This window comes from Semicossyphus pulcher, unplaced genomic scaffold (assembly GCF_022749685.1).
Source record: "Semicossyphus pulcher isolate SPU_LCO1_2020_fin unplaced genomic scaffold, fSemPul1.0.p SCAF_22, whole genome shotgun sequence".
Taxonomy (NCBI): Eukaryota; Metazoa; Chordata; class Actinopteri; order Labriformes; family Labridae; genus Semicossyphus; species Semicossyphus pulcher.
The window spans coordinates 22157979-22175434 of NW_027211696.1; the positions used below are offsets into that span (position 1 = coordinate 22157979).

The window sequence follows — 17456 nt, forward strand, 5'->3', positions numbered from 1 at the left end:
TTGATGTGTAATATAGGTGTACATTTGTCACACTTACCGGTACAGCAAAAAGATGATATCCTGTGCCTGCTCCATTCATATCCAACTCTGTTTGGGGATGTTCCCTCTAGGACAACAGTTTTAGAACATGACATTGATGTTGGTAATTCGAAACCTATCAAACAGCATGCCTATCGCTGTCCTATGGTGAAAAGAGAGTTGATGAGCAAAGAGGTAGAATACCTGGTGGAAAATGGTTTAGCCAAGCCCAGTCGTAGTCCTTGGAGCTCTCTGTGTTTGCTGACACCTTAATCTGATGGTTCCCCTCGTTTCTGTACAGATTTCAGGAAGTTGAACGCTGTGACTGTACCGGACTCATTCCTCTCTGCGTTGATAGCATAGGCCCAGCCACGTTCATCACGAAACTGGACTTGCTAAAAGGGTACTGGCAGGTACCTTTAGCACCCGGAGCACCCTGAACACCTCCTGAACATGGTCCAGAACACCTCCTGAACGTGGTCCTGAACACCTCCTGAACGTGGTCCAGAACACCTCCTGAACATGGTCCAGAACACCTCCTGAACGTGGTCCAGAACACCTCCTGAACATGGTCCAGAACACCTCCTGAACATGGTCCTGAACGTGGTCCAGAACACCTCCTGAACATGGTCCTGAACATCGTCTCCTGACTCTCTCACCCGAACAGCAGCACTTCCAGAAGAGGCTCTGCTCACCTTCAAACAAATAAATTTCTTTAAAAACAGAAGATTGTCCCCAAAACACAACATAAAAGAGGAGGAGAAAAGAAGAACACTGACCGGAGTTATTCAGAGGATCTGCAGGAGCAGGTGAGGAGGAAACACTGCTGCATACAGAGGGAGGGGGGGAGGGAAAGACTGTCAGAGAGAAAGAGACAGAGATAGAGAGAGGGAGGGAGGGAGGGAGGGAAAGACTGTCAGAGAGAAAGAGACAGAGATAGAGAGAGGGAGAGAGAGGGAGGGAGGGAGGGAGGGAAAGAAAGACTGTCAGAGAGAAAGACACAGAGATAGAGAGAGGGAGAGGGAGAGAGAGAGGGAGGGAAAGACAGTCAGAGAGAGAGAATGCATCCTCACTACAGTGGTTGTGTCTGACAGCCACAGAATTATCGCAAAACAGCGCAGAACATTCTAAATGGAGGAACTGTGCAGTTTGAGCGGTCTGGATCCTCTCTGGGTGAGTTTCAATTCAAACATCTGATTCATTAAAACAAAGTGACTTCATGACAAGAGATTGATTTTTAAAAAGTAATTGATTTAATGGGATTGACATTGAAATCAGAGCTCTTAGCTAAAATATTTTTGCTTGTATTAACCCCCTGTATTTTCTGCTGTCAGGACTGGAACTTGACCTGGTACACCTCCAGACCAGACCTGACCCAATGTTTCCAGCACACAGTGCTGGTGTGGTTCCCCTGTGTTTACCTGTGGACCTGTTCTCCTCTTTACCTGCTGTATCTGCAGCTCCGTCCACACAGAGGCGTCATCCCGCTCTCCAAACTCTGCTGCAGCAAGACGGTGAGACACGCTGGTCTAAACCAGGGGTCCGTTTCAGAAAGCGGGTTTAGTGAAAATCCTGAGTTTATTAACCCTGAAATGAGGGAAACCTCGGGTTTGCCGTTTCAGTAAGAGAGGTAACTTTAACTCTGAGTTGGTTACTATGGTAACTGAGTCTGTGAACCTCACCTGGTCAGGAGCAGGTTTCCTTCAGGACACTCAGAGCTTCGCTCTGTCTCCTCCCTCTAGAATATAAAACCCTCATTCACTTCCTCGTTCATTCAGCCCGTCTCACGCGTGTTTGAGCGGTTACAAATTAAAAGAAGAAACGTTGCGTCTCTGTGCTGCTCTGACCGCTTTGCAAAAGTCTTTTATAATTATGATAAAAAAATCAAGAGACAAATCTGTGTCAAAGTCATCATTTGTAGATTTTCCACCACCACTGCCGAGAGTGCTCAGATAAGACGCCGTAAGTTATTGGATTTTATTATTTATTTAAACTAACACATTCAGTTTAATCAACATGAATTATAATGTATGTGAAGTCAGCATCATGTTAGGGATAAAGCTGATGCTCATTAAAACAGCCACTGAATGATATTTAATCTGTTTAATATTTAAAATATCACTGAAGTGAGGTTCAGCCATGAGCCTGTTCTGCCTGAGCCGCACCTTTCAATGATGTTCTGCTGTTTTATTTTTAGCTGCTTCCATGTACGTTTTTTTCTCCCTCTGGATTGCTCCTAAATTAATATACATTTTAGCTTCCAGTCGTGATTAAGTATTAAATAAACAGACCAGTTCAAACTGACGCGTTCACTCGAGCCGCTTCTCTCTCTTTTGCAGCTGCAGCCGTGTTACTTTATGTTTCTAAAAACATGCTCGTATTCGCTGAACGTCCGTGTGAGGATTTCGAGCTCCACTGGTGTGACGTAGGAGGACCTCTTTTTGTGTACCGTTGCCATGGTGAATCGTGGTATCGGGCTCCATTAATGCTGTCTTTTTACAGTCAGCGTGCACGCACTTAACTCCGGCTGAACCTACTCAGAGTTGATTGAACTAACTCTGATCAGCTGTTCTGGAACCGAAAACTCAGAGTTTCCTATCTCAGAGTAGATCGACTCAGAGTTCAGGGTTAGACTCAGAGTTTGTTGAACCTTCTTTGTGAAATGGACCTCTGGTCTCTCTGGTCTAAACCTGGTTTCTGATCTAAACCTGGTCTCTCTGGTCTAAACCTGGTTTCTGATCTAAACCTGGTCTCTCTGGTCTAAACCTGGTTTCTGATCTAAACCTGGTCTCTCTGGTCTAAACCTGGTTTCTGATCTAAACCTGGTCTCTGTCCACTCCTTTCAGCTCCTGGGTCTCAGTCTGGCTTCATTTGGACTTCTGGAGATATTTTACATCCTGGTGAGAAAGAATGAGGAGATACAGAAGCATCTCTTGATCTTGATGGGCCCACTGATTCGGAGCCTCACGCTGGTATGTTACCAATGATTCTCAGGTTGGTCACCTAGAAAAAGTAAAATCAGCTCAAAATATCCTGTCACTGAAACCTCCCCTTCATGTTTCTTACTTCCTCTTCTTCAGGTTCTCGCTGTAGTTATAATTCAGGTAGAGCGGACGAAGGGCAGCCGTTCGTCCGTCCTCCTCTTCCTCTTCTGGACTCTTCTGGTTCTTTGCTCCCTTGTTCATCTGAAGGTGGATATCGAACAGATCATTGATCAGGTATCAATGTTTTGTTATTAATAATATACTGGCTGTTTGGGTTAAATCACTGCTGCAGCTCTTAAACATGGTGAAAGCAGCACCTTCTCTGGTGTGAAAGGAACCGGGTTATTTTGGAAGGAACCATAGCTCGTGTGGAAGGAACCGGAACCGCTGTGGAAGGGAACTAGAGCTGTTATGGAAGAAACTGGAGCTGAAGTGAAGGAAGCAGGAACCAGTGTGGAAGGAACCTCTCTGGTGTGAAAGGAACCAGAGCTAGCGTGGGTCGAACCGCAGCCTGGAGTCCCTGTGGAGTTTCTTTCATGTCCAAACTGTGTTTCAGTCTTTAGCCTGATTATTTCCTCTTTAACCTCAGATTTTCTCTGTTTCTGTTTTATTCCATTTGTTTGGTTTGTTTCTGGTGTTAGTCTATTAGTCCTGGTTGGATTGATCCATATTCACCATATTCCCTGTTTCTACATCACTATCACAGATCACATGTTGCTTTCAGGAGTAAACGGGAGAGCAACTCGGTTTGTTCCTCAGTTTTTCTCTTTTACCTGCAGAATTTCACATGTAGTTAAAAGGTTCTGCTGAAAGGATGCACGTCTAAATTTACTCTCCTCTGGAGGTGTGAATATAACCACAGCGTGTCTGAGTTAATCATTTCTTAGAAAGTAGATCATACGTAGCTGCTAATTAAATCAAAGGTTTCTTTGAAATCACAGAAGAGTGTTTGAAAATAGATTTTTAAAAATTTTATTTATCACATGTGCACACCAGAAACACTAACTAAACAGAAGTATTTACAACAAACAGCAAAAGTACAGGGACGTATCATAAATCACAACAACAACAACGACGCCAAAAGGAAAAAAAAAAGAGGAAGAGAGAGAAAACAGACGTGGGTTACTTTGAGTTGTTATGTTGGGGTTGGGAGGATCTGGTTGAGATGGTGTACAGAGGAATCAGCTCTGAATGAACTGCAGGAAAAGAGAGCAGGTGTTGTTGAATGGAACCAGATTGTCCTGCAGGGTCGATTGTTGCAGTGGTCTGTTAACAGATTCAGCCAGTGGTTTATTGAAACTTTAGTTCTGACTTTCGAATTGAGTAAAATAGTTTCTTAGCCACCGTTAATGCTATCAGGATGAAAGTTTGTAGATGTTGTGGGATTGTGGGTGAGGAGAGATCACCCAAGAGTTTGAAAATAGATTTGATAGTCAGTACCTGCTGAGTTATTTCAGTTTAAAGAAGAAGCTGATAACAAATGAAGTAAGAAAATCTGCCCTTTATTCCCAGTGACTTATTTTTGTTTATTATAGGAAAGATTCACTTGTAACAACCTGCACGTTATCACTTTATAACAAACTGACATCACGCATAAAAAACATGAAACCTTTCTTAAATACTTTTATCCCTGGTTCTTATTTTATCATCAATGAAAATCCTACTCTGACCTCTAACCTCTGACCTCTGCTATTTCAGGGTTTTTCATCAGACGCTGTTCGTTTCGTAGCGTTCTTCATCTGTTTTGCTCTCCAACTCATCGAGTTCGTCCTCAGCTGCTTCTCCGACTGCCGACCGTCCTCACAAAATCACACCTACTTTGAGGTAACAAACGCACACACAAACAACCTACTGCCAAGACCAGATGACACACACACACACACACACACACACACACCTATTTAGGTAACACACGTAACAGTCAGGTCTGTTCTGGAGCAAAGATAATGGATGTGTGTAGTTTCTCTTCATTAAAGGGTCTATATTTCAGAAAATCCTCATTCCTAGCGACACGGTCGGCCGTTGAGGGAACTGCAGTCAACCTTCTAGTCCGCGCTTGCGGGGACACTTGCACGCATGAACGAGCATCTGGGGCTTTGCCGAAGACACACGAAACTGAGCATGCTCAGTCTGGGAACTCATCGGCTTGTTTACTTTTCACTGACGAGTCGTGCTCATTGATCGGTGTCATGTTGTCCAAAATCAACACTGTTTGTCATCATACCTCAGTTAGTATCATGTTAGCTGGAGAAGTTATTTGTAAAGATAGACTGACAACACTGACACACACAGTCAGATAGTATTTTGGTTGTCATAACGTTAGCGAGCATTCTAAGGTTAGCAAACTAGCTCTAACATAAATACACTGCATGACTCCGGCATTGTGCTTTGTAACCAAACGGCAAATTATGCAGGCGAACCAGCAAATCATCACGAGCATCAGCGAACATCAGCCAGGCGGGGCGGGGCGGCTGCAGAGAGCTGGGATGACGCTCTTGTGCTGTGAGAGAAAAAACGCTGCACCCGTTGAGAGAACGCTACACGCGGGTTTGTTTCTATGACAACAATAAGTTGTGGGTCTGTTTTGTTCCCTAAAGCAATCGAAGATCTCTATGATTCACATGCCCTGCCAATGTTGACTCTAGTTTTCCCCCTGACGTCGGTCACTTCCTGTTAGGCCAGACGGGCTTCACTAGATAAAACGTATCTTTGTTTTTATTCTTGTGTGTAGTTTGTGTTGGTGTTGTTGTGGGTGCCGGTCACTTGTTGGCATTATCCATCACCATTTCACAGCTTCTGTTGTCCTGTGTTGCTCACTGTTGACTGTAGTGGCGTAGAATGAGCTCTCGGCAGAGGTACTCGGGAACGCGCAGATACGTCACATCCTCTTGTTTCCCTGAAAAACCGTCCCGAGTGCTTTACATAAAAATCAGCCCACAGGCTGTTCAGGCCGATGGAGGAAGTTGGGGAAGGTCTCAATTTATCAGTTCCTCTACTGTCCCTTCACACACTGGCAATAAAAAATGATATTTGATTGATGAATATATGTAAAATCTTACATATAGCCCCTTTTAAAGTGTTTCTTATTAAAGATATTTTGTTAAAAGAGATATGTCTTTTCTCTCATTAGAATAAATGTCCAGAAGACGACGCCTCGTTTCTCTCCAAGTTTTTCTTCTTCTGGTTCAGCAGGTATGAACATCACAGCTTAAACACTGAAGTCAACGAACCTCACCAAACATCAAATGTGTGCCAAAATGACTCATTATGAACATCAATACATTTGTGTGATTATTGTATCCTTATGGGGAACCTTCTGAAACAAATTCTATTACTTCTACCAGTACTACCTCTACCAATATCCAATGGCCCTTCTACTAGTATGGAATGGACTGTACTTATAAAGCGCTTTTCTAGTCTTTGCGACCACTCAAAGCTGCTTTTACACTACATATCACATTCACACACTCACACACTGATGGCAGAGGCTGCTACGTAAAGTGCCCAACTGTCAATCAACTGTCAGTTGGCTATGCTCCCGGGAGCAATTTGGGGTTCAGTGTCTTGGCCAAGGACAGTTCAACATGTAGACTGAGGGAACTGGGGATCGAACCTCTGACATTCCGACTGAAAGACGGCCGACTATTCCACTGAGCCACAGCCTATTTCTGTGTTAGTTCTGTGTTCTGTAATAGTAGCAACAATAAAAATAATAATAATAAAAAGTATTTTACTTTCCTTTCAGTTTGGTGGTTCGGGGTTACCGGAGCCCCCTGCAGGCTGCAGACTTGTGGTCTCTGCGGAACCAAGACTCATCGATCCGGATCATGACCGACTTGGAGAAGTTCTGGACTGAAAACTGCAAACCACTGCAGTAGGACACTGAATAATTAATTTTTATTCTTATATTTAGATTGAGAAACAGAGATGTCAGTAATTAAAGACTTGAAGAACTACTAGTAGTGTGTTGTTTAGACGACCCAAATGCAGAGGGCAAGTTTTAAGTTTATAAACACAGTGTACACCTGGAGTTATACTACGAAGCAGGATCAGCGGTTATCGAGGTAAATTCAGGGCTCACTCTGAGTTTTCAGTATGGTAACTTATGCTGAACACCTGACCTGCTCCGGAGCAGGTGATGTTTGAGATAAGAGATCAACCTGTACTAAACACCACCCACTGACCAATCAGGTCTCTTGATTCAGGAGCTCTGAGAGCAGAACATGAAAGGGAGGAGGGAGAGAGAGCGGTAAAACACTTCCTGTTTACTGTCTGTTTTTAAGATATAGAGGATATTCATGGAGCTTTACTGATGTACATTTACAACAGAGACTGATCACAGCACTGAAGCCTGAAGTACTATTGTACTTTGAAAGTAAGCATTCTTTCTGCTTTAAATTGTAGTTTTAGATTTATTTGCTCCATGATACAACTGGGCAGAGAGAATAAGTCTAAAATCTGTCATTAAAGCCACATAAATACATCTGTGCAATGTATTAATTTAATGTAATACCAGAGTGTTATTATAATAGATATATTGTGGTTTAATGATGGAGCAGTGATATTATAAACTTAATTTGCACATTTACACAGTCTGTGATTTTTTGCCACTTGTGCTTTCTGCATCCAGCAGCTGCAGCTGAGTGTATTTGAGTCTGGATTCATTTCTTCATATCTGTCTAATATCAAAGTCTCTCTGACTTTGTAAAATATGCCAATCAGCTGACGGCAGACTTGTCCCTTTGTGTTTGTCATATGCTGCAGACTCCATCCCTTTCATGTAAACACGCTCATAGAAACCCTGGGTTGAGTTATGGACTTGACAACCAGCATGGCTTATGATCACACTTAGCATGACTGCCTTTGTCAGGTTAAGTGAAGCTAGATCAGGAAAATTCCGGTGTGAACAGGTGCAGCTGACGGTGATTTGATGATCTGTAGGGAGGTGCCTGCTGGTTCTGGACTGTCCCATTCCTGGTCCTGGTTCCGAGGTTCTGCTGCACTGACAGAAAAAACACAGCTCCTGAGGAAGAACAGGAAGGGGCGGGGCTATGGCCTCTTCCTCCTGCATGCTCTGGGCCGGAGTTTTGGGCCGTACTTCCTGTGTGGGACTGTGTGTCTCCTCCTGCATGACACCTTCATGTTCGCTGTGCCACAGGTGCTGAGGTGAGTTAAACTGGCAACGCTGGTCACACAGGTGACGAGGGTCACACAGGGCACACAGGTGACACTGGTGCTGATTCTTCAGCTGTAAAAATTTGTCAACAGTCGACAGGTAGAGGTGGACAAGTAAGCAGGTAGACAGGTAAAAGGAGGGGGGATTACAGTCCTGTCACCTCCAGAGAATCAAGATTTCTTTTGTCTGAATGTTTGATTTACAGATTACAGTTTGTTGATTACTCTTATTGTCGTTGTGTACAGTTTACTCTCATTGTCGTTGTGTACAGTTTACTCTTATTGTCGTTGTGTACAGTTTACTCTCAGTGTTGTGTACAGTTTACTCTTATTGTCGTTGTGTACAGTTTACTCTCATTGTCGTTGTGTACAGTTTACTCTTATTGTCGTTGTGTACAGTTTACTCTCAGTGTTGTGTACAGTTTACTCTTATTGTCGTTGTGTACAGTTTACTCTCATTGTTGTGTACAGTTTACTCTTATTGTTGTGTACAGTTTACTCTCATTGTCGTTGTGTACAGTTTACTCTTATTGTCGTTGTGTGCAGTTTACTCTTATTGTCGTTGTGTACAGTTTACTCTTATTGTCATTGTGTACAGTTTACTCTTATTGTCGTGTACAGTTTACTCTTATTGTCATTGTGTACAGTTTACTCTTATTGTCGTGTACAGTTTACTCTTATTGTCATTGTGTACAGTTTACTCTTATTGTTGTGTACAGTTTACTCTCATTGTCGTTGTGTACAGTTTACTCTTATTGTCATTGTGTACAGTTTACTCTTATTGTCGTTGTGTACAGTTTACTCTTATTGTTGTGTACAGTTTACTCTCATTGTCGTTGTGTACAGTTTACTCTTATTGTCGTGTACAGTTTACTCTTATTGTCGTTGTGTACAGTTTACTCTTATTGTCGTTGTGTACAGTTTACTCTTATTGTCATTGTGTACAGTTTACTCTCATTGTTGTGTACAGTTTACTCTTGTCGTTGTGTACAGTTTACTCTCATTGTTGTGTACAGTTTACTCTTATTGTCGTTGTGTACAGTTTACTCTTATTGTTGTGTACAATTTAATCTTATTGTCGTTGTGTACAGTTTACTCCTATTGTTGTGTACAGTTTACTGTTATTGTCGTTGTGTACAGTTGACTCTCATTGTCGTTGTGTACAGTTGACTCTCATTGTCGTCTACAGTTTACTCTTATTGTCGTTGTGTACAGTTTACTCTTATTGTCGTTGCGTACAGTTTACAGTTATTTTTGTTGTGTACGTTTACTCATGTCGTTATTAACAGTTTTTTCTTGTTGTCGTCAGCTTGTTGCTGGGCTTCATGCGGGACAAGGATGCTGAGATGTGGAAAGGTTTCCTGTTCGCCTCACTGCTCTTTCTGCTGTCCTGTTTGCAGTCTCTGTTCCACCATCAGTACATGTTCCACTGTTTCACTGTGGGAATGAGACTGAAGACGGCTGTCATGGGCCTCGTCTACAGAAAGGTTAGGGTTTGTTATCTAGATTAAAGGGTTTCTGATTTGTCATCAGTCAGGTTCGTAATAAACAATTTAAATATAAAGATCTCAAAATGAATAACACTACCAAGCAGGATTTGAGTTTTCGAGGTAACTCCAGGGTTAACTCTGGGTTTTCAGTACTACGAAGGTGGTTCACAAGGTAGATCACCATTGTAATATATGCTGAACACCTGACGTGCTCTAGAGCAGGTTATGTTCGAGCAAAGAGATCAGCTGCCTACTGACCAATCAGGTCTCTTGATTCAGGACCTTCAAGAGCTGATTGTGAGAGGGAGGAGGGAGAGAGAGCAGTATAGCGCTTCCACTTTTCCTGTTTGAATCATGAATGTTTGATATTTTTGTTATGTTTTCTGTGCGTGAATCCTCAGTGTCTGAGGATCAGCAGTGCTGCGCAGCGCGGCTGCAATGTGGGAGAAATCATTAATCTGGTTTCTGCCGACACTCAGAAGCTGATGGACTTTGTAGTTTATTTTAACAGCATCTGGATCACGCCTATCGAGATCTCACTGTGCTTCTACTTCCTGTGGCAGGTAAAAAAAACACCTTACAGCATAAACACAACATACAAATAATGCAAACACAACATAAACAAAAATAAACAAAAATAAATTATAATGATTATAATGCTTGGCTGATCAATTGATGGATTAATTGATGGACTGATTGATGGATTGCTTGGCAGCTCCTGGGTCCATCAGCTCTAGCTGGTATTACTGCTGTTGTTCTGATCTTCCCTCTGAACGGATTCATTGCTAAAATAAGAAGCAAACTGCAGGTGACACATTTCTTTGTCCTAATTTCTTATTGTAAATTAAATTTAAACGTTTCTTGTTGACAGCTAATCTATATATAAATATACATATATATATATATATATATATATATATATGTATATTTATATATATGTGTATATATATATATATATGTATATTTATATATAAATATGTGTATATATATATGTATATTTATGTATATGTATATTTATATATATGTGTATATATATATATGTATATTTATATATATATATGTGTATATATATATATGTATATTTATATATAAATATGTGTATATATATATATGTATATTTATATATACATATATATATATATATATGTATATTTATATATATGTGTATATATATATATATGTATATTTATATATATGTGTATATATATATATATGTATATTTATATATAAATATGTGTGTATATATATATATGTATATTTATATATATGTGTATATATATATATATGTATATTTATATTTATATATGTGTTTTCCAGGAGGTTCAAATGAAATTCATGGACAGTCGGATCAAACTCATGAATGAGATCCTGAGCGGGGTGAAGATCCTGAAGTTCTACGCCTGGGAGGAAGCGTTTCTGCAACGAGTTTCCATTCTGAGAGATGGAGAACTGAACGCCCTGAAGAAATCTCAGATCCTTTATGCCATTTCTCTGGCCTCCTTCAACTCGTCCTCCTTCCTGGTGAGTCTGAGTCTGGCCAGACTGACCACTGGTTCCAGGCTAAATACTGGTCATCATCATAGACTGTATAAAAAAATGGCCAACATGACTGCTCTCTAAAGATGAAGCCAAAACCCTTCTCCCCTCTAGCGCCCCCTGCTGGCTGGCTGCAGTATAGGTCATAAAGCCTGCCTCCTCCATGTTAACAGATGGGACATGAGTCAAACTATAAAATCAAAATACGTCAAATACATTTTTCTCAAACATAATTATATATTATATATATATTATATATTACTATATGTCATTATAGTTGGTTCTTATCATGGTGAAGTGTGTGGAACTGCGCAGACTCTGGCCCTAAGGGCCCTATCGTACACCCAGTGCAAAGCGCCTCAGCATGCAGTGCAAGTGTCATTGCTTTTTTCTACCCGACACAGTTGTCATTTTCATGCCCAGCACCCATATTGTGTAAATAGTAAGTGATTTTGCACCCACGTTAGCATCTATGGACGTGTTGGTCTTAAAATGAGGTGTGGTCATGCAAACGGGTAGCGCACTGCTATCCTGAGGACGCAGAAAGTGACTGCGCCATAGACCAACAAAAACCTGGCCTAAGGTAGCCTGTCTCTGCTATTTAAAGGGTGCATTATGAACATACATTGTTACTCACATGGGGATGCACAGCAGCGCTTCTACTCATAAGGAAAAAGCAGTATATTTGCAGATACAGTGAAATAACATTGGTTATGGGACAGAGGACTGTGAGACAGCAAGCTTTAGTTTCCCTCTTCTCCTTATCATGATGTGGACAATCTCACCGCTGCCTCCATACACACCTGCTTCACCACAGAGAGATTCCTGCTTGAGCCACGCACAGGCCAAAAACTGCAGAGACACCAAGCTCTTCATCTCACACACTGATTCTGATTCATGATCCATAATACACACAGAAACACACACACACACACACACAACTAAGAGCTATATTTATTACAATCCTCAGCTATCAACTTTCCCAGCGCCTTTCTTAATGTTCGTTTCTGCTGGGCAGTGGGATCGCTTCAGTGGCTTTAACATCAATCAGTGCTTCGACATGTATTGTACAGTGTGCTGTGTGTTCTGCGTGTGCAGGGGCACAGTGGAAGGAAAGAAGTTAAATATGCTGGGCCGAGCTCGGTTTATGTAAGAAGAAATCGGATGTTTAAATAGCAACACACCTGCCGGTGCAAATGGGGTTATACTACGAAACAAGTTCAACATACCAAGGCTTTCTTCAGGCAAGCTGGCTCGATAAAGCCTTGTAGTGATAACTACCTTATGATAAGCAATTTGCACTCTCTGAAAGGGGCACCACCTCCGATTAGGAGGAAATTAAACAAATAGAATTACAAGGATAACAATTAATCAGTCTCATTATCTTTTTGGTATGATCTGAACACATTGACCATAGTTCTGCTTTGAAAAGTATCGACAGACGACTTTTGGCAGTAAATTAAGCCTTTTATTTATAATAAAATGATGAATAACAGGGGGAATAAATGAGCATATAACAGACAATGAATATAAAATGCTTCAAGAAATTGAAACCTAGTTGTTAAAGTAATAACATGGCGATAGTGATAAAGAATATGATTTAATTTAGCCTATGGAGGATAAATGGACTGTAAAGGAGGTGCTGGTTGCTGATTACCACACTTGTTTTATTTCAGTAAAAACAAAAAACTGCTGCTGCAAATAAGGCAAGAGAGGAATGCTACAGAAATGCATCAGCAGAGCGGTGGGGATGGCTTCTTTGGCTTGAGCCCCGAATGTTTTGTCAAAAGCCCCGAATCTTTTAGGTCTTAAAAGGGCCGGCTCAAGGCTTAGGCAATATAGACGGTCTCCTAGGGCACCACGTTCTGAGGAGCGCCTCACAACCTCAAACGCTTTGAATGTAGCCCCGGATACGATATTAAATTTAAGCCTCTCTCAAGTCTCTCTGCTCCGCTCGCCTTTACCGTCACTCTGCTGCTCTCTCTCTGACTTGCTTGACCACTCACTCACGCACACTTCCCGACCGATGGCTGTTCCCGACACATTGACACGGGTTACAACACTAGAGGAGAGATGTGTTCAGCTCCAGGCGGAAAAACTCAAACACCATCTTTTAATAGAGGCAATGGTGAGAAGTTGGCTTCTGCAGTGCCTTCTCAATAATTGTTGATTTATGATGTGATGTTGTACATTCTGTTTACTTAGCCTGCCTTACTCATCTAATCCCACAGCGTTTTATGTGATGCAGACAGACAGACAGAAAGGAAAGAGAGACAGCACAAATTATGGAAAGAGAGACAGCACAAATTATGGAAAGAGAGAGAGAAAAGAGAGAGTAGCAGACAGTGAGAGGTGCAGCACTGCATAAACTAACTGAAAAAGTTTATTGTGAGTGTCTATTTAGGAAGAAAACCCCTTTAAATATTACATTAAATGAATGGTTACAAATTTCACTTTAAATCAATGGTAAATGATGACAGCTGTACGCATTTTTAAAATTTAATTGATTACTTTGAATGTGAAGGAGTGCATAGAATTGCATTAAAATACATACATATACATAAAAATAAAATCCTGTATTGGGGTTTAAGGCCTGTTTCCTCCTGGAGTAACAGATGCACACAGAGCAGGAGATGTGTGGAAGCTGAAAAAAGGAGAACTGGTTTGGACAGAAAGCAAATGTTTCATATTGTAGTTACTGAGTTACTCGAGAGGTTAGATAGAGTATTTGTGTGTGGCTCAGAGCTTTTACAGCTCTGTAGTTATTTGTGAAATTTAAAGTTGTTTACATTTTGAAGATAAAAGGATTTAGGAACAGGAAAGGAGACAATCGTTAGAGCGGGAGAAAAGGTCAGAGGTGGACATGACTCTAGATTTAAGGAGTAAAAAAGAAAGTGAGGAGAATTCTATGATGATGTTTCCTTAAGAAATTCAACATAATTTGAGTAAATGCTTTTTTATCATCTTAATATCCACTTTAGAGAAATGAAGACCACTTTTTTTGGCCATAGTTGATGTGAGTTCAAAGGTCACAGATTTTATTTTTTTTTACCATAATTAGTTTTAGTAAAATAAAGTTCTCAATGTTACAGTTGTTTATGCCAATGTCATTCCCAACCAATATTATGTAACACAAAGAATAGTGACGTCAGACAGTTTCTGCCATTTTTATGTGGCAGGCAATGCAAACAAGTCATCCTCAACATCTGTTGTAATGTGGAGTCGATTGATGGAGACAGTTGGAAAACAAATAGATACAAAAGAGGATGTCAACTCAAAACTGTACAGTCAACAAGATTATTCTGTATTGGGCACCTATCATTTTTTCCCAAATTAAAGACATGATAAACTGAACAAAAATATAACACTTTTGTTTTTGCTTCCATTTTTCATGAGCTGAACTCAAAGATCTCAGACTTTTTCTTTGTACACAAAATCTAAACCTGTGTTAGTGAGCTCTTCTCCTCTGCCAAGATAATCCATCCACCTCACAGGTGTGGCATATCAAGATGTTGATTAGACAGCATGATTATTGCACAGGTGTGCCTTAGGCTGGCCACAATAAAAGGCCACTCTAAAATGTGCAGTTTTACTGTATTGGGGGGGTCCGGGGGGGTCCGGGGGGGGTCAGAAAACCAGTCAGTATCACATCTCCTTCACATAGAGTTGATCAGGTTGTTGATTTTGGCCTGTGGGATGTTGGTCCACTCCTCTTCAATGGCTGCCAAGCTGCTGGATGTTGGCAGGAACTGGAACACGCCGTCGTATACGCCGATCCAGAGCATCCCAAACATGCTCAGTGGATGACATGTCGGTGAGTATGCTGGCCATGCACGAACTGGTGTGTTTTCAGCTTACATGAATTGTGTACAGATCTTTGCAACATGGGGCCGTGCATTATCATGCTGCAACATGAGGTGATGGTCGTGGATGAATGGCACAACAATGGGCCTCAGGATCTCGTCACGGTATCTCTGTGCATTCAAAATGCCATCAATAAAATGCACCCGTGTTCGTTGTCCATAACATACGCCTGCCCATACCATAACCCCACTGCCACCATGGGCCACTAGATTCACAACGTTGACATCAGCAAACCGCTTACCCACACGACGCCAGATTACAAATTAGGACCAAACAAAAGTGATCCAGTGTCTTTAGCTGCTGTGTCCTCATCGTTTTTGTTTGGATGATATGCTGGAATTTAAAGTATTAATTTTACCAGAAGTGAACAGGTAAAAAGAGAAAAGGGAGACTGGGGGGTTCATTATGTTCATCACTAACTGAATGCATAGGCTCTGCATACAGTACGTGCTAGTGTTCCTGCATGGCTTCATTCTGTGTCTTTACGTGCGTAACGTCATGGTTCCTAAAGTTTACATATACACATAACCTCAGCTGAGGATCTATAGTACCCGTGGAGGACATCGTCAGGACATTATTTATATATTTATTTTTTGGGCTTTGCCTTTAATCTATAGGACAGCTGAAGATAGACATGAAATGTGGGGAGTAGAGAGTGGGGGATGACATGCACCAAAGATCGCCAGGCTGGGAGTTTAACCTGCGATCATTGCGACGAGGACTGTAGCCTCCGTATATGAGGCGCCTGCTCTACCAACTGAGCTAAACCAGCGCTCTGTCATCAGAACATTACTAATGACAGGACGGCGCTTTACAGACAATTTTAAGCCAAAACTCTGAACATTTTGAAGAGTAAGTTACAATGGTGATCTAGCCAGGTTAAAAGAGAACCAGCTTCGTTACACAGAAAACCCTGGGTTAAGGCTCAACAGACCTGGCTAACCCTCTAATCTCACTTCGTAGTACACCCCTCTGGCTCTTCAAGGGAATGAGAGCTGACACTCTGATTGGTTTGACTCATATTACACCCTTAAATAATCCAGGGACTTAAGCCAACCTCTTTGCGCCTCGATGTGCGCCGCGTAACTGGCAAAACTTTGTCAGACATGCCCTTATTAACTTAGTGCCATGTGCCTTAGTCTGTGTGCTGTCCGCCGTGTAAATAGGGCCCTAAATGATCCCTCTACGTCACCAGCACAAAATGTCAGCAAAATTTTGGCTTCACTTTTGTAAAACGAGAGGAGTTTGAGATGCATCATACATCTCTATATACAGTCAATGATTATCCACATCAAACTGACATTAATCTTTGTAAGAAAACAAGCTGTTAGATAGAAATATAATCTTTCTGTTTCGTTACTTTAAAGTTTTTTCACTCTGATGACAAATTGTTTAACAAATATTTTTTCCATCTTTTCTGATCAGATCGCCTTGTCAGTGTTTGGACTTTACGTGTTGATCGATGAGGGAAACGTTCTGGATGCTCAGAAAATCTTTGTTTCTGTTGCTCTCATCAACATTTTAAAAACTCCTCTGAGTCAGCTTCCCTTCGCCATGAGCACCGCCATGCAGGCAAGTCAACTTAGAACCATGTGGAACCATGTTTAAAGCCAAAAAGAATCACGTGAACCACGTGGAACTATGTGTTAAAACTAAAAAGATATCAGGTAGAACCATGAGGAACTGAGTTAGAACCAAAGAGATATTAGGTGGAACCAAGCTATGTGTTAGAACCAAAAAGAATCGGGTGGAACAATGTGGAACTATGAGTTAGAACCAAAAAGAATCAGGTGGAACCATGTAGAACTATGTGTTAGAACCGCCATGCAGGCAAGTCAACCAGTAAGCATTTAACTTTTAAGTCTTCAGACTCAGTAAAGACGAGACAGAAGTCTAGTCCCTATAATATATAATACATTTTATAATTATATATATATATTTTCACAAAATCCTGAATATGAAACAATAGCAGTTGTTGCCAGAGCTTTACATTTACATTTTTATAAATGTATCACTACGTGTGTCACAGGTGGACTAAAAGTGACCTGTTTTTTTATTGATCAGGCTGTCGTCTCCCTCAGACGTCTGGGAAACTTCCTGTGTCAAGAAGAACTGAAGCTAGACAATGTGGAGAGACTTCCTCATAGCACAGGTGTGTGACATCACTTACACACACACACACACACACACACACACACACACACGCACACACGCACACACACACACACACACACATTTGTTTGCCGATCAGTTTCAACTATGTGTCCAGCACAGAAACTTTTAAGCCAAGCATAGCAAAAAGACTGGATTAGGGGAAAACTGTTAGCCTAGAACCAAAAAGAATCACGTAGAACCATGTGAAAATATACGTAATTACTAAAAAGAATCA

General features: G+C 41.2%; 1 protein-coding gene across 1 annotated transcript in view; it reads left to right on the plus strand.

Moving 5' to 3' along the window:
- The first annotated feature begins 1149 nt into the window (after positions 1–1149).
- The window catches only part of LOC138601792 (multidrug resistance-associated protein 1-like), a 39613-nt gene continuing 23306 nt past the window's right edge, over positions 1150–17456 (plus strand). Inside the window, exons 1-14 of the mRNA XM_069673002.1 lie at positions 1150–1191; positions 1353–1532; positions 2865–2990; positions 3099–3236; positions 4701–4826; positions 6133–6194; positions 6748–6876; positions 7944–8168; positions 9487–9664; positions 10069–10230; positions 10383–10475; positions 10985–11188; positions 16493–16639; positions 17132–17219. Coding sequence (XP_069529103.1) covers positions 1150–1191; positions 1353–1532; positions 2865–2990; positions 3099–3236; positions 4701–4826; positions 6133–6194; positions 6748–6876; positions 7944–8168; positions 9487–9664; positions 10069–10230; positions 10383–10475; positions 10985–11188; positions 16493–16639; positions 17132–17219 — 1900 coding nt within the window. The remainder of the gene's footprint in view (positions 1192–1352; positions 1533–2864; positions 2991–3098; positions 3237–4700; positions 4827–6132; positions 6195–6747; positions 6877–7943; positions 8169–9486; positions 9665–10068; positions 10231–10382; positions 10476–10984; positions 11189–16492; positions 16640–17131; positions 17220–17456) is intronic.